At 30.6% G+C, this 21,438-nt stretch overlaps 3 protein-coding genes across 5 annotated transcripts in view; 1 reads left to right on the top strand and 2 right to left on the bottom strand.

Moving 5' to 3' along the window:
- LOC124534067 (protein kinase C, brain isozyme) overlaps positions 1 to 9,667 on the top strand; it is a 269,401-nt gene extending 259,734 nt beyond the window's left edge. The window contains exons 8-13 of the mRNA XM_047109734.1: positions 319 to 492; positions 854 to 945; positions 1,024 to 1,390; positions 1,871 to 2,035; positions 2,723 to 2,883; positions 3,210 to 9,667. Coding sequence (XP_046965690.1) covers positions 319 to 492; positions 854 to 945; positions 1,024 to 1,390; positions 1,871 to 2,035; positions 2,723 to 2,875 — 951 coding nt within the window. The 3' untranslated portion in view covers positions 2,876 to 2,883; positions 3,210 to 9,667. The remainder of the gene's footprint in view (positions 1 to 318; positions 493 to 853; positions 946 to 1,023; positions 1,391 to 1,870; positions 2,036 to 2,722; positions 2,884 to 3,209) is intronic.
- LOC124534068 (tetratricopeptide repeat protein 36) lies at positions 9,659 to 13,882 on the bottom strand. Its single transcript, XM_047109735.1, has 4 exons — positions 13,669 to 13,882; positions 11,078 to 11,257; positions 10,446 to 10,621; positions 9,659 to 9,826 (listed from the first exon to the last, which is right to left on the bottom strand). The coding sequence occupies exons 1-4, from the start codon at positions 13,784 to 13,786 to the stop codon at positions 9,743 to 9,745; spliced, it is 558 nt and encodes a 185-aa protein (XP_046965691.1). The 5' UTR covers positions 13,787 to 13,882; the 3' UTR covers positions 9,659 to 9,742.
- A 2,133-nt stretch (positions 13,883 to 16,015) lies between these two features.
- LOC124534116 (SUZ domain-containing protein 1-like) lies at positions 16,016 to 20,813 on the bottom strand. Of its 3 annotated transcripts, XR_006966720.1 has the most exons (4): positions 20,741 to 20,805; positions 20,366 to 20,649; positions 16,610 to 20,313; positions 16,016 to 16,562 (listed from the first exon to the last, which is right to left on the bottom strand). XR_006966720.1 is itself a non-coding variant. In XM_047109807.1 (3 exons), exons 1-3 carry the CDS (start codon positions 20,798 to 20,800, stop codon positions 20,061 to 20,063), a joined length of 597 nt encoding a protein of 198 aa, XP_046965763.1. In that variant the 5' UTR covers positions 20,801 to 20,813; the 3' UTR covers positions 16,016 to 20,060. The 3 variants fall into 3 exon arrangements, 2 of the variants coding, with proteins under 2 accessions (XP_046965763.1, XP_046965764.1); XM_047109807.1 differs by having other exon boundaries at positions 16,016 to 20,313; positions 20,741 to 20,813; XM_047109808.1 differs by having other exon boundaries at positions 16,016 to 20,295.
- Between the last annotated feature and the right edge of the window lie 625 nt (positions 20,814 to 21,438).

The raw sequence follows: 21,438 nt of genomic DNA, 5'->3' as shown, positions 1-21,438 counted from the left end.
TTTGATTTATTTTAGAATATCAACAAAGAAACCTTGTTGTAAACATTTTACCCATAGATACTTGCACGGCAAGAGACAAAAACTACTTCTTACGACACTTATACCGATATCATCTAAAATAAAATTTCTTTATCTTTTGCTCATAATCACAAAGAATTAGAAAAAGATTTTAATTTTCGATAGATGGTGATCCATAAAATCCAACATAAAGTTCTACGACTGTTTAAAAATCCAATGGACTAAAGTTTTCAACTGTTATTAAAGTTAATTGATAAATCGAATAACATTTGTGGGTTATATTTTTATCAATCATTATAGGTAATGCTGGCGGAGCGTCGAGGAACAGATGAGCTCTACGCCATTAAGATCCTGAAGAAGGATATCATCATCCAGGACGACGACGTCGAGTGTACGATGGTGGAGAAGCGAGTGCTGGCGCTGAGCACTAAGCCACCTTTCCTCGTACAATTGCATTCCTGTTTCCAAACTATGGTGAGTAATTCCAAATTTTCATTTAAAGTCAAAGTCAAGTCAAAGTCAAAAACCTTTATTCAAAATAGAAGTGTTTACACTTTCTTATTGATTGTTGATAATCTACCACCGGTTCGGAATATAATACCTCATACCTGAGAAGAACCGGCTAAAGAAACTCAGCGGGATCTTTTTTTTTTATAATGTAAATTTATAATTTACAACAATAAACATAATCTTGTTATTTGAAACAGCCATCCACAGCCAAAAGGAAAAAGTCTTTCCTGTTTTAATTAAAAAGTTGTTTTTAGCAATCTTATTACCTTATCAACTCATTGGTTTGTATGTGTGTGTGTAAATATGTGAATCAAACTTTTTACAGGATCGACTGTACTTCGTTATGGAATACGTAAACGGTGGAGACTTGATGTTCCAGATCCAACAATGTGGCAAGTTTAAAGAACCAGTCGCCGTGTTAGTAGATGATTACATTGTTTGTTAAAAATAATTTAAAATATTTTAAAAATAATATTTCTCTTTCACTCATTTTAGTTTCTACGCCGCTGAGATCGCTATCGGTTTGTTCTTCCTACACTCTCGCGGTATCATCTATCGTGATTTGAAATTGGATAACGTCCTCTTGGATCAAGACGGCCATATCAAGATCGCTGACTTTGGTATGTGCAAGGAGGGAATCACCGGCGACAAAACAACTAAGACCTTCTGCGGTACCCCAGACTATATCGCCCCAGAGATCATTCTGTACCAGCCGTACGGAAAATCAGTGGACTGGTGGGCGTATGGTGTGCTCTTGTATGAAATGCTTGTTGGTCAGCCGCCATTTGATGGAGAAGATGAAGAGGAACTTTTCGCGGCGATCACAGATAATAGCGTTTCGTACCCAAAAACGCTAAGCAAGGTACTTAAGTCATTCTTCTTTAGACATTTTTACGTTATGAGTGAGTAAGTGTTTGAACTGATCGGTTACCTTATACGGTATTTATACAATTTATTATTTCATTATTATTTTGTTATATATAATCACTTTGAATTTGAAAATTATAATGCAACGCATGTTCTAATCTTCACAATCACTACATAGTATAAAACAAAGTCGCTTTCTCTGTCCCTATGTCCCTATGTATGCTTAAATCTTTAAAACTACGCAACGGAATTTTGATGCGGTTTTTTTAATAGATTGAGTGATTCGAGAGGAAGGTTTTTGAATGGACAATATAGTAAAGAACATTGACAATTTTAGAAGTTTGTAATGTGATGTCGTAAATAAACAAATTCTGTAGTATATTTAGTATCAATATTGTACCGGTGCGAAGCCGGGGCGGGTCGCTAGTATTCAATAAATTCATCAAATGATCAAAACAATTTATTCCCCTTTCAGGAAGCAAAGGATGCATGTAAATCCTTCCTTACAAAGAATCCTCAGAAGCGTCTCGGCTGCGGCATGCGGGGGGAGGAAGACGTCCGCACTCACGCATTCTTCCGTCGCATCGACTGGGCCAGGGTGGAGGCCAGGGATGTTCAACCGCCCTTCAAGCCTAAAATCGTAAGTCTTGCTAAACATTTTACTCGCAAAAATTATTCTGATTTTAAGATCGCCCATCTGACGCGATTCGTCTTTATTAATGCTTGTTTGCTCAGTTGATTAAGGCGCTTGTGTGTTCGATTAACTGTCACTTACAACATTCTTATAATAAACTCTTACGATACACACGCGTTAAAATTTCACACGTTGATTACTTTGCCATAACCAAAAAAGGTATTTTTCAAGAAATGTAAAAAATTAAAAGTCCGTACTTAAGATTCTTACTATTGGCGAAACAACAAACGCACTTTCTTCCTACCCAAAGCTTCGATTTTATTATCAGTTGATTACAGTGATATTTATAGGTTTTCTTAACTACGTAACTTGGTCCCCGTACATTAAAAATAAATGAAATCGGCTGCTATTTCCTTTTATATAAAAGACATCATTAAGATTCGGTTCGAAAAAGGTTTTATATTACATTCATAATTAGAGATAGATTCCTAATTGGAGATCTAGAAACGTGGTAGCGTGTCAGCCAAGTTCAGGTATAACTTACGTCAATTAATCAGACACAAACCGTTTAGTGCTTAAATTTGAGGATCTAATTTATTAAATACATCCATTATATTTTGCTTGTAGGAGTAAAATCTGTGGGTCTTGTTAAAATGGTGCCTATTATAATTCGTGCTACCCATTATTTCACAGAAACATCGCAAGGACGTGTCCAACTTTGACAAGCAGTTCACTCAGGAGAAGACCGAACTGACTCCTACGGACAAGCTGTTCATGATGAATCTTGATCAGACCGAGTTCATGGGCTTCTCCTTCCTCAACCCGGAGTATGTACAACATGTGTGAACTTGCAGGTAAGACGATTTCTAGAACCTTATCTTACTAAGGTTTGAGTACTTCTAAATGTTACCATTAGTAAATAATATTTGCCAAACCTCATATTTATAATACGCATATAAGTAGATATATATTTACATGATATAGAATTATTTATTAATGAGTTTTAATAATTAAATTATGATTATTTAAAAAAAAAATTGTTTATTAAATTTGAAAAGACCATGCATTGCTAAGATATAGAATTTCCAAACCGATTTTTTTTTTAATTTAATTGTGAATATATTATACTGAATGTTCGTTTTATATGTATGTTTAATGGTATTATAATTTGTTATTTTAGGGTCATCTTATTGCATCATTGAAGCTAACTCAAGCGCTGTCCTGACGGTGGCCTCTGAACTTCATCTGTCGACTCTCTCTGTCACTCTTAAGGCATACGTCGTTTGCTGTCTCGTTCATCGTATAATCACTTCGTTTCAGATTCGAACTCTGACTTGTTTAATCTTTAAGAGTGAAGAAGTTTATTTATTCCATTTAAGGAATTTGAGAGAATAATTTGCTCATTTCCTCGTAGTTTTTAATTAATTTACCTGAGTATTACTCAAGTACTGTTTCTTCCATCCAATGCGACATGACTTTATTGTTGTGTAGTTATTGTTTTGAAACGCAATAAATATCAAAGTTTATCTCAACGAATTATCCAAAGCAATATTATGTGGATGTAAATCGTCGTTATAATAGTACCTAATGTTATTTAGAAGAATTGCTCTCTATTATTTATAGTCTGTATAAGTGGTTACTCATTACTTGTTTATATTTAATCTGTGTCATTAACCATAGATAAAAAATGTTTAAAAAGCTTCCATTATTGAAAATATCTTCCACTAATGTATTATAACAATGTTTTGACAGTTATTTATAATATTAACTTGGTTTTTTATTAATCGTGAAATAAAATAGTTCTTTTAGACAGACTTTTTAAATATCATAATCTTGGGGCCACTTGATAACATAGTAAATATAGGAAGCTATTATTTTCACACAACTAATGACGAAATTATACAAAGTGATTTCGTCCGTAAATACAATTGAATAAAGTCTATATTAGCTCGTACATTAAAGTATATCATGTGATTACTTGTGTGACTGAGGTTTCGGTATAATTTCTCATTCACATATCAGTGTTTGTAATTAGAATGTTATTGTATGTCGTGTCGTGTGGATGGCGCCATCTTTCTTCTAAATTTGAATAATTTCGTTCTATAATCTCCGAGGCAATATTTGTTTAATTATTAATTAACTCGATTGAATTTGAATCTCTATTCAAATAATTGTTATTTATTTTTATTGTTAGTTAAACTTTATGAACATGACATTAATTTTTTTAAACATTTTTAACATTTATTCGCGAATACGGCTGTATTGTGGCTGTCATTAAGTTTTCATTGTCTATGGTTTTATTTAAGTTTGTTTGTTGTTTATGCATTTAAATAATTATCCTTTTGTGTGGTTATGAACGGAAAACATGTTTTTAGATGATGTCCGTGAATGGATTTGTGTGTGTGAGTGTGTTAACGTGCTTTCCTTAAAATTGCGGTTTCATTAGACGATATCTTTCAACGTTGTACCATTTTGTTCAAAGTATAGTATATGTTCGTATTAGATAAACTATTTTATATGTTTCATGTTTCCATTCCATCGTCTAATCACACCGCAAATAAGCTATTAGATGTTAATAATCGTGTATTAAAAATAGCCTTACTAACTTTATTTATAATAAATAAAATAAAACTACATATAATAAATAAATTATAACCTTGCTAGATTAAAAATGAAATGTGAAATTAAATTAAATGAAAAGCAGTTGATTCTAAATTGAAAGTAATAAAATGACATTTTAGATGTTATAATTTTTATATAATAATAAGTATTCTTCCAACGGACGTTATTGGAAAACCAATCTTACCGAGAAGGGCTTTAGGTACATTTTCTTTTGGTTTGATCAATAACGTTCATAATGCCTGTTATGACCTTACCGAGTTGAAAAGTTTCGGTGTAACGGCTTTCTTTATTCTGTATTTTAGGTGTAATATTTAATATTATTTTTTTAAGCTTAGTACTAAATAAGTGTAATGTGTCGACTCATTTTCAAATTATCATGTATGAAACCTTAAAACAAATACAGATTAAAAAGCATAAATGTTTTTTAATATATTCAAACAATTGATGCGTTTTTAATTTTGTCAAGTAATGTTTGTTATTGAAACTGAAAAAGTAGTTAACGTCAATTTATTAATTTGAATTGTGGACATTAGAAAAGCAGTTAATTTAAATAAGGACCTATGTATATCAGAGTTTAAATGTTTGTTCAGCTATTTTGTTTTTATCCAGATATGAAAATGTGTCGACATACAAATTCAATCAGCTGGAGAGGGAGTCAAGTAGAGCGTCTTTGCGCTTACCCCCATCCGTGCACTGTTACAAACACATATGTACTTCAAACATAGACAATTAAATCCATTTTTCAGTAAATATTAACTTCTTTATATTTTATTTTCAAGGTTCATATATAGAATAGTATTGACAGTAATTTACATCACCGACTAGATGTATTGAAGAGAAATAGAAATTACATAAAAATGAGTTTTCACTCTAACCATAGACTAAATTATTTTTGATGTCTACTGATGTCATTTGAATGATTTCATTGACATTGTTTAGTCTGTGGTAGATTGTAGAGTATAAATGATCAAAGTGTTATCCAATAAAAATACATATCAGGGTAATATAAAAACAACTATTATCTTAAGAATACTTAATATAATAAAACACTTTTTGCAGTGTATTAATAATCCAAAATTATTTAATTTCGTTTAATTTTATTACTTGTTGTTAGTACATGTGTGTTTTTAATACTATGGCACTATTCCCAACAACCCTATAATATTAAAAACACTTTTATTAAAAAAAAAACTTAAAATATTTCAATTTGACAAATGACATTTGGATTAAATATATTTATAATCTATGACATTTATACATAACGTATAGAAAGAAAAAGTTATTTGCTATTATTAAAAGTGTTTTTATAACGCCCACCCAGCTAGCTAGCTTATTTAGGTTTAAAATTACTGATCACTATTTCAAAACTATCGCGACACTACGGTTCGATTATAACCAACAGATTATTTTAAATAATACTCGTAATATTTCTCGAATAGTTAATTATGAACACAAAAGCTATAATATGCAAAAAAGGTGATTGCGACCAATAAAAGAGCTTACACTGATAATAAGTTACCATAAACAAATCAAATTTCGCCATAAATAATATTAATATAAATTTAGTAAACATCAAAATACATAGTACAATAATTGATATCTTATGTCAGGTTCATAAGTACGAAAAAAAACCGCGTTACACTGAATATTATAGCTTGTGTATTCACATCCTTATTCTAATATATATAATGAGTATATATATATTTTATCTTTCTATCTCAGCATTGAGATTTGGCGGAATCGTCACTGTATTCTGAACACCAATTTTTATAGCTAGTTGACTAGTTCAATGTTAGAGGTTCTTTTTTTCATCTGGTATCATGTAGTGTTGCTAGCTTACGCCTTTCGACATATACTTCACTGACTTGGTCGGTTTTTAGATAAGATAAAAAGAGTTTATGAAACTTGTAGTCATAATTACGTTATACAAATAAATTTGCTAAGATCTCACTTGTATATAACGTTATCATTATTATTACGTTATTGTTGTATCTAAGCCTCTTTTCTATGACAAATGAAACTCAATGTAACCCTCACGCTTTTTGCTTAAAATACATTTTAAACATTGCTTTTCTTAACCAAATTCGAAATATTTGAAAGACAATGTATAACGGACATTAAAAATAACTTATATATAGTTCATGTAAAACATTGCCATACACAAAAATGAAGCTGAAAATATACACAAATTTGGCAGTTTAATTGCTAAAGTGTTGCCCGCTATATAATAATTAAATAAGATTAATAGAAAAAAAATTATTGATTGATTGATATTGATATTAATTTGCGTAGTCTCTGATATAGTATTAATATATTATGTAGCTGTACTTCATAATTCCTTAGTGTATTGACTATATTAAATATTGTAGAAATAAATATGGAAAATCATTGGCAGTCGCTTTATAGGCCTAATTACCCAGTTAGTAAAAGCCCGTAGTTAATACAGGTTTTAGTATACTCTTAATATTTTTAACGTATTTTAATGGTGTCGTATTAGCAGTCTTTGCACGTCGCCTGTGCCAAAAGTGTATATAAATTTTTCCTAATATTATAAGAATGACATTTTTTAAATCGTTTCCATTTTTATGTGTGTATTTGCATTTTACTAGTGAATGAAAAACGTGAAATACACGCTTGTATTCATTTATAAATATAATTATTGAAATGTGTTGTTATAGAATCTCTGTAACAAAACTTATTGATATTGCTCTGGCAATACCAGTGACCAGTAACCACTATCTGTATGCAGGTGATAAGCTTGTAACACATTGTATGTTTAAAAAAATATATATATATGGTATTGAAGAAAGTAAATATTTAGATGTTTATAAAGATAAATAATATGCGTGCCCAGATAATATCTAAATTTTCCTCGCTCATTTGCATGAGTTGCAGAGTCCAATAAATTAAGAAGCATCACTTCAGAAATATGTACTTACTTTTATTAATTGCGTAAATTATTTAAATTAAAATATAAACACATTTTTAGTCACTAGTAAATTGCTAAATTAATATTTGTATCACATAAAATTTTAATTAATAATCGCACCTTTTTTAATATTATTCGATTCGTATTTGCCTCATGGCTTATTTGAATGCAAATCCAAGTTATGAATTAAAAATTAAGTACCTACCTCCGCAGAAGTTCTGATTTACTACTGTTTATAAAACATATAAATTATATAGAATCAAATGAAAAATCACATAAATTTATTAACTTGATTTATAAATTAAAACTAATATTATATTAACTCGAATCTACGATTCTAATAAACGGCTTCTGAAAATTGACTTTTAATACATCTGTTGGGGAAGTATTATATTTGAACAACTGTTAGTACAGATTGAAATATAGCTTTATTTTCAAATTTATTAAAATACATTTCATTGAAAGATCTTTTAGTAAACACGTCAAAATACGCTAGTAACTAATGTAATTTGTTTGACACAAACATACAAACTGGTATGCGTAATTGTAGTTCGCCTGTCGCCATTATTTTTGTGCGTCTATAAAGTTATTATGTTCTTTACAATAAAAAGCGAAATTAAAAATGGGAAATCCAATACCATGATAATGGTAACACTAAGAAAATGGCGTAGTCGTCATCTTCCTAATAAAATAATAAGACTTGCATAAATTGAAGAATTCCATTTTTTTATTGTAAAATGACATTTCTATACATCATAAGTAAAGCGCGCTTTAAAATGACAGCTGGCTTTGGACAGATGCTTTTTTTTTGTTTTTATGTGTGCTGAGTGCACACATTCAATTGTTTTATTTCCGTCACTCCTCGTAAACGTGACATATCAAATTAATAATTATTTTTTTTACAACCTATTCCTCCATCGATATCGTGCTGCATAAACTATTACCTGATAACAACTTAAACATTGCATTTTTGACATGCTATACTAGACGTGTGCAATTTCAAGATATATTGAAAAACTACAAAATATTTGTAATGAAAAGTATTTTATTAATTTAATTCCGCAAAGTCGTATATTGTAATAAATATATTTTTACTTATTGTTTGAATTATAATTCTTTAAATACGAAAGCCGAAGTATTACTTTACTGTATAATTGCGAAGTATTATTGATTATAAACTAAGATCGTTTGTCATAAAGCCCATTGCTCATTTAGTTTATGTGTAAGCGTCAAAAATATTTATTATAATTCACGAAATGTGCTATATCATATTAGTTTTAACTTTATAGATGCAATGGGTTATTAACAATAATATTACCAAGAAAAATTGTAATAAATTATTAACTTTGTAATTATAATATTTTTTTTTTTTATAATAGTTCATATATGTATATCATTTTTCATTATCTGTAACGCTTGAACTGAATGTACTCACAATATTATAACTATCTCTGTGATATGATCATCCTTTCACGTTTTTAGTAAAAAGATTTCGCGCCAATTTTAACGTCATTTCTACAACAGATTAAAATATTTTAAAACATTTCTTTGCAACATGTGCCAAAGAGGTTTTATGTTTATTTTATAAAAAAAAAAAAATAAGGTACAGAAAAGTCGGTGTTCATACATTATGTTAACTATTGCTGGCGAAATCTTTTTACTACTTTATTAAAACTTTAACATTTTAAAGTGCACTTTTGTATTTGCGTTATAGTGTACCGTTGTCGCCTCTCACTAGTTTTAATATAAATATTATCGAGTTTTGAATTTTAAATACTGTATAAGGGATTTTGTGCGGAAAGTTCTAAATAATGTAGTTGACGTTTTATAAAAATTTCCTCACACAATCTATTGATATTTTATTGCATATACCTATTATTACTATTGATAGAGTAGTTACAGAATTTCAATTCGTAGTTACATTTGCCATTTTCAAAATAATGTAAAATTGTCATTTTCGAGGATGTCGTGGTTTTATGTATGGAGAGTTTTTAACTCTGGTCTGGCCGATCGGACCGAGGGATGTGTGGTTTTCTCAAATGTGATCGTGGATTGTACTCAATAATATACATTTCTAATCCATTAGATTCAAAGCGTTTTATTTATTCCGTACCCTAAAATAAAACTAATTATACAAAATAAGAAAAAAAAAGAAATTCATATTATAATTTGATTTCCTTTTCACCCCTCATAACTTGACTCAGCATTTGATTACACAGAGCAGCGTAAGGGTTGAGTTCGACGACCTGTAAATGATATATATTTAAATAACTCAGATTATAAATTAAAAGCAAAACACTTAACAAACATATAGACTGTCGAAAAAGTATAGTGAAGCATCAAAAGCTAATGCAAATGATCTGTAATCTCAAGCAATTTAATCGTTTTAACGCACCGTCTTGCCTTTTATTTTATCTATAACCTTTTAGCACAACAAAAAGTTTTTTTTATATTTTATGTAAACCTACAAAGTCAATATAAACGCTCCTTAGCGAAACTTCATAATAAGATAATGCTCGTGATGAGTGATATACGAGATGGCCCAGTGGTAAGAACGCGTGTATCTTAACCTATGATTGCGGAATCACTGAATATTCATGTGCTTAATTTGTGTTTATAATTCATCTCGTTCTTGGCAGTGAAGGGAAATATCGTTAGGAAACCAGCATTTGTCTTATATCATAGAAATTTTGCCACATGTGTATTCCACCTACACGCATTGAATCAGCGTAGTGGCATAAAGTCCAAACCTCCTCAAAGGAAGAGGAGGCCTTAGTCCAGCAGTGGGAAATTTACAGGTTGTTTTTGTTATGAATGATATAATATTTTTCAATGTTGTACTTAATATATTTATAAAACAATTACCTGTTTTTTAGCAAAAGCGCTCCCAAGTTTAGCTGCTTCCGCAAAGGCGGCTCGTGCGTCGTCATCTGCGCCGCGCTTGCGCAGTAACACGCCTCGCTGGCAAAGTGCGAGAGCGCGTGCTCGGGTTTTCCTACCTTCAGTAATTTGCAGTACATGCTCTATATCTTTCATTGCATCTGTAATTCATATATTTAAGATTAAACAGTGATGTTAATTTCCTTCAAAAACCTTGTCAATGAAGAACCAAACATAACTGAATATTTTGGGTATAATCGGTACCCAAAATGCTGGTAAACTGCCAGTTTCATATCTTTAAATATACAGCAGTGTTGAATTATGTCAAATGTGAATCTCACGACACATTGGAGGATCGTGGAGGGATAAAAGGAGTCGAGTTTAGAACCAGCACTGGGAGATTTATAGAATGTTTTTACTTGTCGCATATGAATTAAATAGAAGACTATAACTCCAAAAATATAACTTGCACTATTAATGAGTAAGTAATTTAAAGTTGTTAAACAAAAAGAGCAGATTATCATTTTAGTAATGTTTAAAATTTTGTTTTCCCTTGGATGACTTAAATCATAATTATGTTATCTTAAATTCCATCAAAGTATATCAATACTAGTTACCATCGTCTCTCTTCATAAGTCTGAACACCTGTGCTCGATCATTGTATCCAGAGGCACGTTCCGGCGCGATCGAAATGCCTTTGTTAAGAAGCTCCAACGCCTCATCCAACTTATCAGCTTCAGCCAGCTTCACAGCTTGAAGGCATAACGCTTTGGAGTCTTCGTCTGCCGCAGTGGTATCTGTTAAAAGTTTTGTTTTTGTTACCAAGATAAGAGACAACAGCAAATTGAATATTGATTAATCTATGATATTCGCTATTGATTTGCGTTACGGGATTCTGAATGTTGACGAAACTGTTCGGAATTTTGGAAGTAAAATTTAAGTGGAAATAAATAGTTAGGTTATATTTAATAGTATTATATTACAAATAAATATATATGAATCATAAACTCTTAGTGCACAATAAAACAGAGTTATTATGAAATACGTAAATCTAAGGTTTTTTTATCTTTACTTGGTGGTGCAAGCCCGCCTGTGTAGGTACCACCCACTCATCAGATATTCTACCGCTAAACAACAGTACGCAGTATTGTTGTGTTCCGGTTTGAAGAGTGACTGAGCTAGTGTAACAACAGGCACAAGGGATATAGCATCTTAGTGCCCAAGGTTGGTGGCGCATTGACGATATAAGGAATAGTTAATATTTCTTACAGCGTCATTGTCTATGGGTGTTGGTGAACACTTACCATCAGGTGGCCCAGGTGATAGTCCGCCAACCTATTCCAAAAAAAAAATTCTTAATTCCATTGGAATAAGCTAAGTATGTACATGTTACAATGAAGGCCTTTACGATACCATAAAGTTTTATTTTTATGAAAATCAATACAAAAATATTCAAGCGTGATTTAAACACATTAACACACGACACGTTAATAAACACAGCTTTCGCATTTATAAAATAGTTAATATGTTATTGCTGTAGTTTGCAACTAATTAAATTGCAATATAATAAATCGCACCATCTTATCAATAATTTCTCAATGGGGTGATATAATTAGGTTTAAACTTCGCATAGAAATATCAAACATTAAATATTTTATACATTCGAACGGAACCTTGAACAGTACAATAATACAAAAGCCTATAAATACAGAGTAACAAGCAAGATAACTATGTATTTATAGGTTTATTTATTTAAAAACATACTAAGCTGCAGATTAATAAACTGTTTACTCTAATTCTAATTACTTTAAACTTTGAAAAATGGCAATTTCTGTTTTCAAACATTACTTAATATAATCACTATTACAGAGACCAGTCCTATATGTTGTTATTTATGGTATCCGTGTATGAATAAAACATATAACAATGGCTGGTTATAATAGGTATAATTATATGGTGCACACAAAACAAAAACGAACGTTAAATTTCTTGTATCAACTCTCCTCAATCCCTTCGTCCAGTAGGTAAGGTAAGGTAACAGCCTGTACATTTCCCACTGCTGAGATAAGGCTTCCTCTTCCATTATGGAGAGGGTCTAGAACATATTCCACCACGCTGTTCCAATGCGGGTTGGCGGAATGCACATGTGGCAGAATTTCGATGAAATTAGACACATGCAGGTTTCCTCACGATGTTTTTCCTTCACCGCCGAGCGCGAGATAAATTATAAACACAAATTAAGCACATATATATAGTGGTGCTTGCCTGGGCTTGAACTCGAAATCGTCGGTTAGGAGGCACGCGTTCTAACCACTGGGCCATCTCAGCTCGTCCAGTAGGTACAAGCTTATTTCTTATATAATATATACGATAACAATAAGTAATTAAAATTAACTCTTTTATCTTTTCTAACTTTATCCTACCTGAATAAAATAAAAATAAAATAAATAAATAAAACTTAAGTTTTGGTCAATTTTATTTCTGTATTTCTATCTCTTTTTTGAAAACGAAATAAGCCTTAGTTAATATTTAAAATATAAGCTCACTATTACTGATCTCGTCCAACTGTATTCAGCCGTTTCAGAAGACACACACTAATAAAAGAAAGACAATGTCATTAATTGTATTCATTATAATTTATCTCACAAACGTCATAAGGAAACCTACATATTAATATCAGGCTTATTTTTTCTTTTGTATTTGTTGCAAAATATTCTTCAACTATCTTATGGTTGTGATGTGATCCCAAATGAAATTAATTAAAGAAATATAATCTTATCCCGTCGCAAAGTGTACTGTCGACTACTCTCTGTTAAAGAACAAAACAAAATAAATCAACAACTTAATTGGTCAGCATTCCTCGTGAACGTTCAATAAAATGAAAAAGCTTGTTCGTATTACTGATTTATTTATATTTATTCTTGTATTAACGAAACTCCTATTTCTTGAGACATATTTCTGCTTAAAAAAAAACATCAAAATTGATTTTACGTAAATATAAAGCATTAATTATAGTTTTATCAAATATTAATTTTTAACTCAAACAAAACCTTTCCCAGATAATTATTTGTTACACGTGATTTTGATAACGTTTTGTAAAAGAAACCTATTTGGATAATATTGCCACAAATTCTCCAACCAACTTTATTTCTTTGTTTTTGCTGGTTCTTTGAGTGAAATTAATGAACTTTAATGAACTGTTCCTTACCTTCATCTTCAATGAAGTTATCACCGTCATCAGCAAGATCGCCGATCGTCGCAGTCGGATCAAATATACTCCTCAGCACAGCGCGATCACGTTCACTTAAATTTCCTAAATCAGCCATTTTATCGAGTCAACTGGTCGCTCAACTATTATAAAGTAATGAAGCTTGAAGTCAACAGTAGTGTTTTAAGCAAGTATGCTAATTAGACAACTCGGCTGTTGCGCAACAAATATGTTTAGTAGTAATATAGTATCTTTTGATAAACATCTTTAACGTTTGAGAATATTATAATTTATTGCATCAAAATAACGAGATGGAAAATATTATATTATCATAACTGATCATAGATAAAATCTTTCAACGATGAATTTAAAAGATAGTTTTTTGAGTTTATTTAGGCAGCCAGTCACATTAATTTCTGTAATAATAATTTAAAACTCATCTTTTATTTATGGAGTTGATCGATTTTGTCACAGCTTACTTTTATGTTACACGTTTAACTTATTTTTCGTCTCGAGTTCATGTTTCTTACTTTGATATAATCGTTATTGCTGTCGTGACGTGCTACACTTACTTTTTCAATCATATTCAGAAGTAGATATATATTTAACAAATCATTTAAACTTCCAATTTATTAATAACTACTACTAAATATACAACAGATTCTTTCATGTTTCATTACTGTATTGTCCATGTATTATATACATAAAAACCTTCCTCTCGAGTCACTCTATCTAAAACCGCATCAAAATCCGTTGCGTAATTCTATAGATATAAGCAAACATAGGGTCAGACAGCGGTAAGCGACTTTGTTTTATACGATGATATGATAATGAATATGATGATGATTACTTAATAATATTTTTATAATTGATTGACTTCTTCCTGAATAAAACCTGGTATGTCATGTCCACTCCCGGCGAATTCTTACTTATACACTTTTTAACGAGTTCATTGCTATACACAGGATAAAATGCATCATTTCTATTTGAAATAAATTACCATACTACATAGGCAATTAGGAATAACTTAGACATCGCGTGCAAAAGCTTTATTGCACTTTTATTACCGTAAATTACAATTTGTCGTTAGATGGAAGATAACAGCAATAACTAAAGTTAAGAAATAAATGCCTACAGTTCTAATTGTATATAGAGCAGATATACTAATTTCAAACAGATTATTGTATGGAAACGTGAAGAAAGGGTCACCGACAAAAATGATATAGTCCTAATAAAGTGACCTCTGTTTGTATGGATTTTAGTATGAATTTGTATGTAGTATATCTTTGTACATTGCGCATAGTAACGGATGTTTATTGCAATATTGTATCGTTATCACTGTTAGTGCGTTAGTCAAATAATTTTAAAAAAAGAAAAATAAATACATACATAATAACGTTAATTATGTATATACGTACGTTTGTACGTATGTATCGAAAATTACTACACGCGTATTCGGTGTATAACATACTCATACATAACCTTCCGGTGTACTATTTTCCAACACAGATCACTGCTTTTTACTGGTTTCACAAGTTTTAACAGTTGTAAGAGTTGTGCTAAACCGCGGTTAAGCTCTCGTTTTAGTAGTTCATTGTTAGATATTAGGTAGAAAATGTAGTCTATGCTTCCTTTTGAGATCAGGATTGCTAGATACCAAGTATTCATCAGATTCGATTAAGTGGTTTATTTGTGGAAGAGGAACAAACAAACAGACAGAGATCTTTTCACATTAAACCTATTAGTGTAGATAAATCAAATTATGATACTTTATTTTTCTGCGTCGGTTTAAAATAAATAGAGTTGGCCAGTGTAAGCTCACATGCAGTTGTTTCATGTAACCAAGTCATTTGCAGAATAATTATAATTATCAAATATACCGATTAACGTCACTAATCCATTGTTAATAAAGGAAAAATGTAATAATAATACCATCATATGAATAGTAGGACCATACCTAGCCTAGGTATGGTCCTAGTACCTACCTACCTACTAAAGCTAACTAGTAACTAGTCGTGCTTAATCTAGTGTGACCCTGCAACTTAGAGTCAGGATTCACAAATTCTATCCATTAAGCCATAAGGCTAAGGAAGTTTTATAATCTCGCCATTTCTGTCAATACTTCAGTATCCATGTATGTATTATAATTTTAAAGATCTAAGCGTAGAACCGACGTTAAGTACATATTTCTAGATACTGAATATTTCGAAAATGGAATATGTTCTAAATCTTCTCCTCAAACGGACAGGAGACCTTAGCCCAGTTGTGGGAAATTTACAGGCTATTGTTGTTGTTGTTGTAGATACTGAATATGAGAACTGATAGACAAAATAAAATCCAATTTTTTTCAACAATTTTAATAATAATTTCGGTTAAAATATAAATCAATAAACTAATACGTCTACTACTTAAAATTAAAGAAGAGTAAACCGCAATGGATGGAACATCCATTAGGTAATTAGATAAACTCAAAACTGAGTTCCAAGGTAAATTGTACCTTCGTTTTCTATAAATAAGATTGAAAATATTGTGCCACATTTTATTCTTAAACTAAATAATGTCAGATTAAAAGATTCTCATTTAGTTCCCGAATCACAACAATTTTATTAGGTAGTGTTTTGTTTTCGAATTATTATTTATTCATCCGATTTGTCCGATAATGCCGAGCAAGCGGTCCGGTCAGTTGATCATTCCATAACTTTACTGTACCGATATTAATTTAATAGAAATAACTCGCCCAGAACATTTACTTGATTATGAATGCGTGCGTGTTAGGTACGATACACATCAAACGCGCCGCAAAGAATCGCACCGCAGCGCAATTTACATGTGTTGTATTGCACGCACACAGCGAAAACGTCGCAAGCGACATACGATTGCAACCGACTATGGTCCTATACCAATATCGGCTTGAAATGTCGCGAAGACACACTTTAATTACTGCTGAACGAACCAATGTGGCGCATTTGAAATAAATCGTCCATATACCTCAAAAAAAGAAATACTCCACCGGTCAGTAAGTATCGTAGTATTCAATATAATATCCGAACCATCGGATTTGTTGCAGTACGCTTAGTGAGTAATCTCCATTACATTTACATTATCGGCCATGTGAATTAACCTTTTTTAAGATAACTTCAACCAAAATACATTAAATGGGACTGCAACTCGCACTTCATTTTACGATCTCATCATATGATTTACATTACTCAAAAATCTCTTGTTTTATCCCTGACGTCTTTTGATTGATAAGATAGCATTTTCAATCATTTTTGTAACAAATGCATATCATATAAAGACCTCTTTACGTATCGCTGATTCGTTACTATTGAGCAATTTATATGTACGAGTACCGTCCATTTACTTTAAATTAATCGATGTTTGTCTATATAAAATCATAATTATCGCTTTCTCGATAAAGCTGTATTGACATTTAGAATAAATGCTTTGTGATGATCATCTCGACGTTCGAAAGAAAAACATACATACACGAAATCTAATGCAAGCAATAAATATGTTAATTGGCACTAATAAGGTTTAGTATTACAAAATTTTATTTACAAGTCAGTTGATAAACTTATAACTACAATATCTCGAGATATATTTATTCTTGCAACATTTTGCGTTCATTTAAAATGTAAGCCTCAGATAAATCAATTCCACACCATCAATTCTTTTGCTATTGAAACGAATAGGTTCCATTTTCAAATATTACAATGTTTACACATTAAAAAAAAAGAAAACTATTTTTTAATTTGTTCTCTGTTACAAATATCATTAAGGCTAAAGAATCCTATTGAATACATGAAATCGCCTTAACCTGATTCACTTCTTTGTAAAAAATATATCAACTACTCAATTGTTATATAAAATGTTATATTTACAAAAATAGGTAAGTAACGATTCCCATTTTAAGCTCTTTACAATTTACCATTTTGAAGCCATCATTTCAACCAATAATTTTTATAATGTTATTTCTAGTAATGCTTACAGATCGAATCCATTTGAAATATGTATGGATTGATAAATAAACCATGATACCAATTTTTTACTTATATAATATACAGTACGAATTTTCTATTGACTTACAAAAATCTAATTAAATATCCAATACTTTTGGCCAAGGAAACTTTAAATATTATTTAAATTTAAAATGAAATTATTTATTTATCTATTTATTAAATAAAAGATGGGATAATAAGGCTTGTTATAGATGATTATTTCTATATCACAATCCTCAAGTATTATGTTAAAGCTAACCTAAATTTAATGTCAGATTTTATTTAGATTACATCAAAATGTTTATCACAGTTAAGAATAGCTTTTTTTACTCAAAAGAACAGATAAAAAATCATGTATTTTTTTTTAATACACAATAAAGTGTGAATTTTACATAATAACTGTAATCTAAATAATATTACTGAATTATATATAAAGCCTTATAAGAAAAATTATATCTGCCATGCTTATAATGTTGCCAAAACATTAAAAAATCAAACTAAATGTTACAAGCCTTTATTTTATTTTATTTAGTATGTGTTGGTCAAGCCTTACACAGCAATTTAACGAAATGTATGCTAGTTTCCAACAAACAAACAACTAATAGTCTGTACACTCAGTGTATGTTATATATTTAAGTTTAAACACTAAACAAAAAACAAGTGTTGACTATTCATTAAAAAAAATTACCATCATTTATAATAAAAACAACACTAAACAAATGACTAGGCTGTATGTAGTATGCCATATGTAGACATGACTAAAATAAGTTATACAAACATGACAAGATATAAAATTTCTGATAAAGCTTTGTGCACCATGAGAATTAAGATGTGATACTTGCTTTAGGGATGTTAACACTCCTTACTTCAAAACTTCACAAGTCATAATATCAATGTTTCTTTAACAAAATTCCTCAGATGATATCAGAACCTCAAAGCAGTAACACATTAAACTAAAACATAATAATAGCCTAAAATGTACAAGTAACATTATTCTTACACTATAACATTTTTTAATTATGTAAAAAAGCTAGATATAAAAGGTTCTTTTTATGTCATTTAGCACAAATAAACTTCAGGGCAAGAGGTATGAAAAACAATAAGGTATGAATGATTACCACATGTTCTTATGTAAAGGATTCTAATTTTTAATGATTATAAATACTTTTACAAAAGAGTATTTATATACAAACTTAATTGAGGTATATTATATATGATATTCAGCATACATCTAAAAATGAGTATAACAGTGGATTCATAAGATTACTAAAATCTCATTGTGTTAATAAGCAACATTAACATTATATCTCAGAAATGCACCATACCTTGTGATGGCTGATTCAAGTACTGCACTATAAATAATAGTGGCAACCCACAACATGGGTGAAATGACATGACATCACTGTAGTAACTTTTAAAATAATAAGTGTTTGTTTACGAATTTTTCCATGCATTATATATAAAAACCTTCTTCTCTATTCACATTATCTTTTAAAAAAAACACATCAAAATCCATAACATCATTTTAAGGATTTAAGCATACAAAGGGATATAGAGACAGAAAAAGTGACTTTGTTGTATACTATGTAATGATGTTGACTAAATACTCTGTTGTGTTTATATTATTATCTAATTATGCACCATAAATAAACATTTATGGTGTGGTTACTATGTATATCACTAGAATTCAACACAATATGAATTATATGAACAAAGTTCATTAGAAAATTCATTCAATCATTAGAGGATGTGTTTGCTTATTTAAAATCCACATGTGCTATCTCTATTTAATTAATATGTAGAATGTCATTATGTAAAACTTAAAAGTATTATATTCATAAAATTTAATTGTTTTAAAGAATTACTAATCATGTTTGATATATTCATCAATCTAACTAAGGATCTGTTAACAATCCTTGACATAAGAACATGTGGTATTTTTTAAATATGTATGTTTAATAATACTTTTTGATTCAAACCTCTTTCGATTGACTGTGAGTGAGCCTATCTCATAAATTTGTTGTCTATCTAAAATATTGTAATATTACAATATATATAATTTGTTCCCTGAAATGAGCACTCATAATTAGTTGTATATTTCACAATTTCTTCTTTGGCATTTGTATTGAGAATGTTTACTTGCAAAGTAGAAACTTAATGATAGCAAGTTTCAATGAGAAAATTTGTTTGTTTATATTCATAGTACATAGCAATACAAATATTGTACATATAAATTAAAGTAAGAAGTAATAAAACTATCTGATTTGTTAAGAAATTGTGAAATAACATAACCACATTTCATACCTTCCAAAAGATATAAGTCCAATGGGCTATAATTGATGAAATTATTGGATGGATTATAATAATATTAATATTAGCATTCATGTACTGCTACCTCCGCACAAAACCTTTGGTTCCATCTGGACCTCTAGGAGTTCTTATGACAAGGACTCCAGGGGGTGGGGGTGAAGGATAGACACCGGCCGCTGTAGCACCTGGTGGTAGCCTGGCGAGAACTTTTTTCTCTTTGCTTTTGTTATTATCATTGTGACAGTTTTTACTTTTACCGCCACTTTGGTTGTCGTTAAGATTATTCGCTTGTAATTTATCTTGGAGCCGAGTGAGACTGAAACAGATTTTAACTCTTTTAAAAACATATAAAACATTAAAATTTCGACAAAATAATATTTGCTTACTTATCATCGATAACGTCCTCTGGACTTCGAGCTTCGCCAAGTATCCTTAAGCGAGCCTCCTCATACTCTTTCTGCCTTTGTTCCAATGTTTTCACAGGCCGCGCGCGGCTTTCTCCATTTAGCTGCCCGCTTCCTAGTGACGACGGACGCTTTAGTATACGAATAGCTGGCTCCGGCATAACGCACTGAGACCCAATACACGCGCTCTCTTCCACAATTACGTTTGTAACCTTGCAACCTTTCAGCGGCGGTACGCTAGACATAAGTTTGATCTTCCGGTCTAACTGAAACCAGATATTTTATTTACAGTTACGTTGTTTAACCTTGTTACTGATGATACGTAACGTTAGTGTTACATTTCACAAATAAACTTACACCAATTTCGTCCATATCCTCCCAACTTTCACATACGTCAACTTCATCTTGCGCCGCCATGTTGCTGTGTGAATAATTGACACATAAATTAAAATTTTGCCAATACAGAAAATAGAATATGACGCTATATCAATCAAAGCTGGCAACATCTTTGTATACTGTATAGTTTAATATAATTATCAATAATTTTAATAATAATTTTAAAATAAGGTAAGTAATAATAACATAATTTTTAATGAATACTAACATTCATATAATTACAAAGCACACATTATATACAAATGACTTTACAGTGATATAAACGGTGGTTAAGCCAAAAATAATAATAACAAGTCGTAAATATTGGGTTGAAGTGGAGACTTTAATAGAGTTTAATAGGAGCTAATATTCTGAATAGGAGTATTCAGAATGTTTGGAGCTTATTTTACCACGCCCCTCCATTTGGGTTGGTGGATACATATATTGCAGACTTTAATTTAAATTAGGTATATCATTCTCAAGTTAATGTTTGTTACCGCTACTGACAAATTCGTTACACGTTTATGTTTAGAATTTTGTTTTATGTCGGGTTCTAAGACATTTCATTATATTACTATTGGAATTTTTCATAATAAATTAATTGACATGCACTTTAGTATTGAATTGTAAGTAAAGATAGGTGTACTATTGAAATTGGTTAAGAAATACAGACCATTGAT

This window comes from Vanessa cardui, chromosome 12 (assembly GCF_905220365.1).
Source record: "Vanessa cardui chromosome 12, ilVanCard2.1, whole genome shotgun sequence".
Classification (NCBI taxonomy): domain Eukaryota; kingdom Metazoa; phylum Arthropoda; class Insecta; order Lepidoptera; family Nymphalidae; genus Vanessa; species Vanessa cardui.
This window is presented reverse-complemented; position numbering and strand designations above follow the sequence as displayed.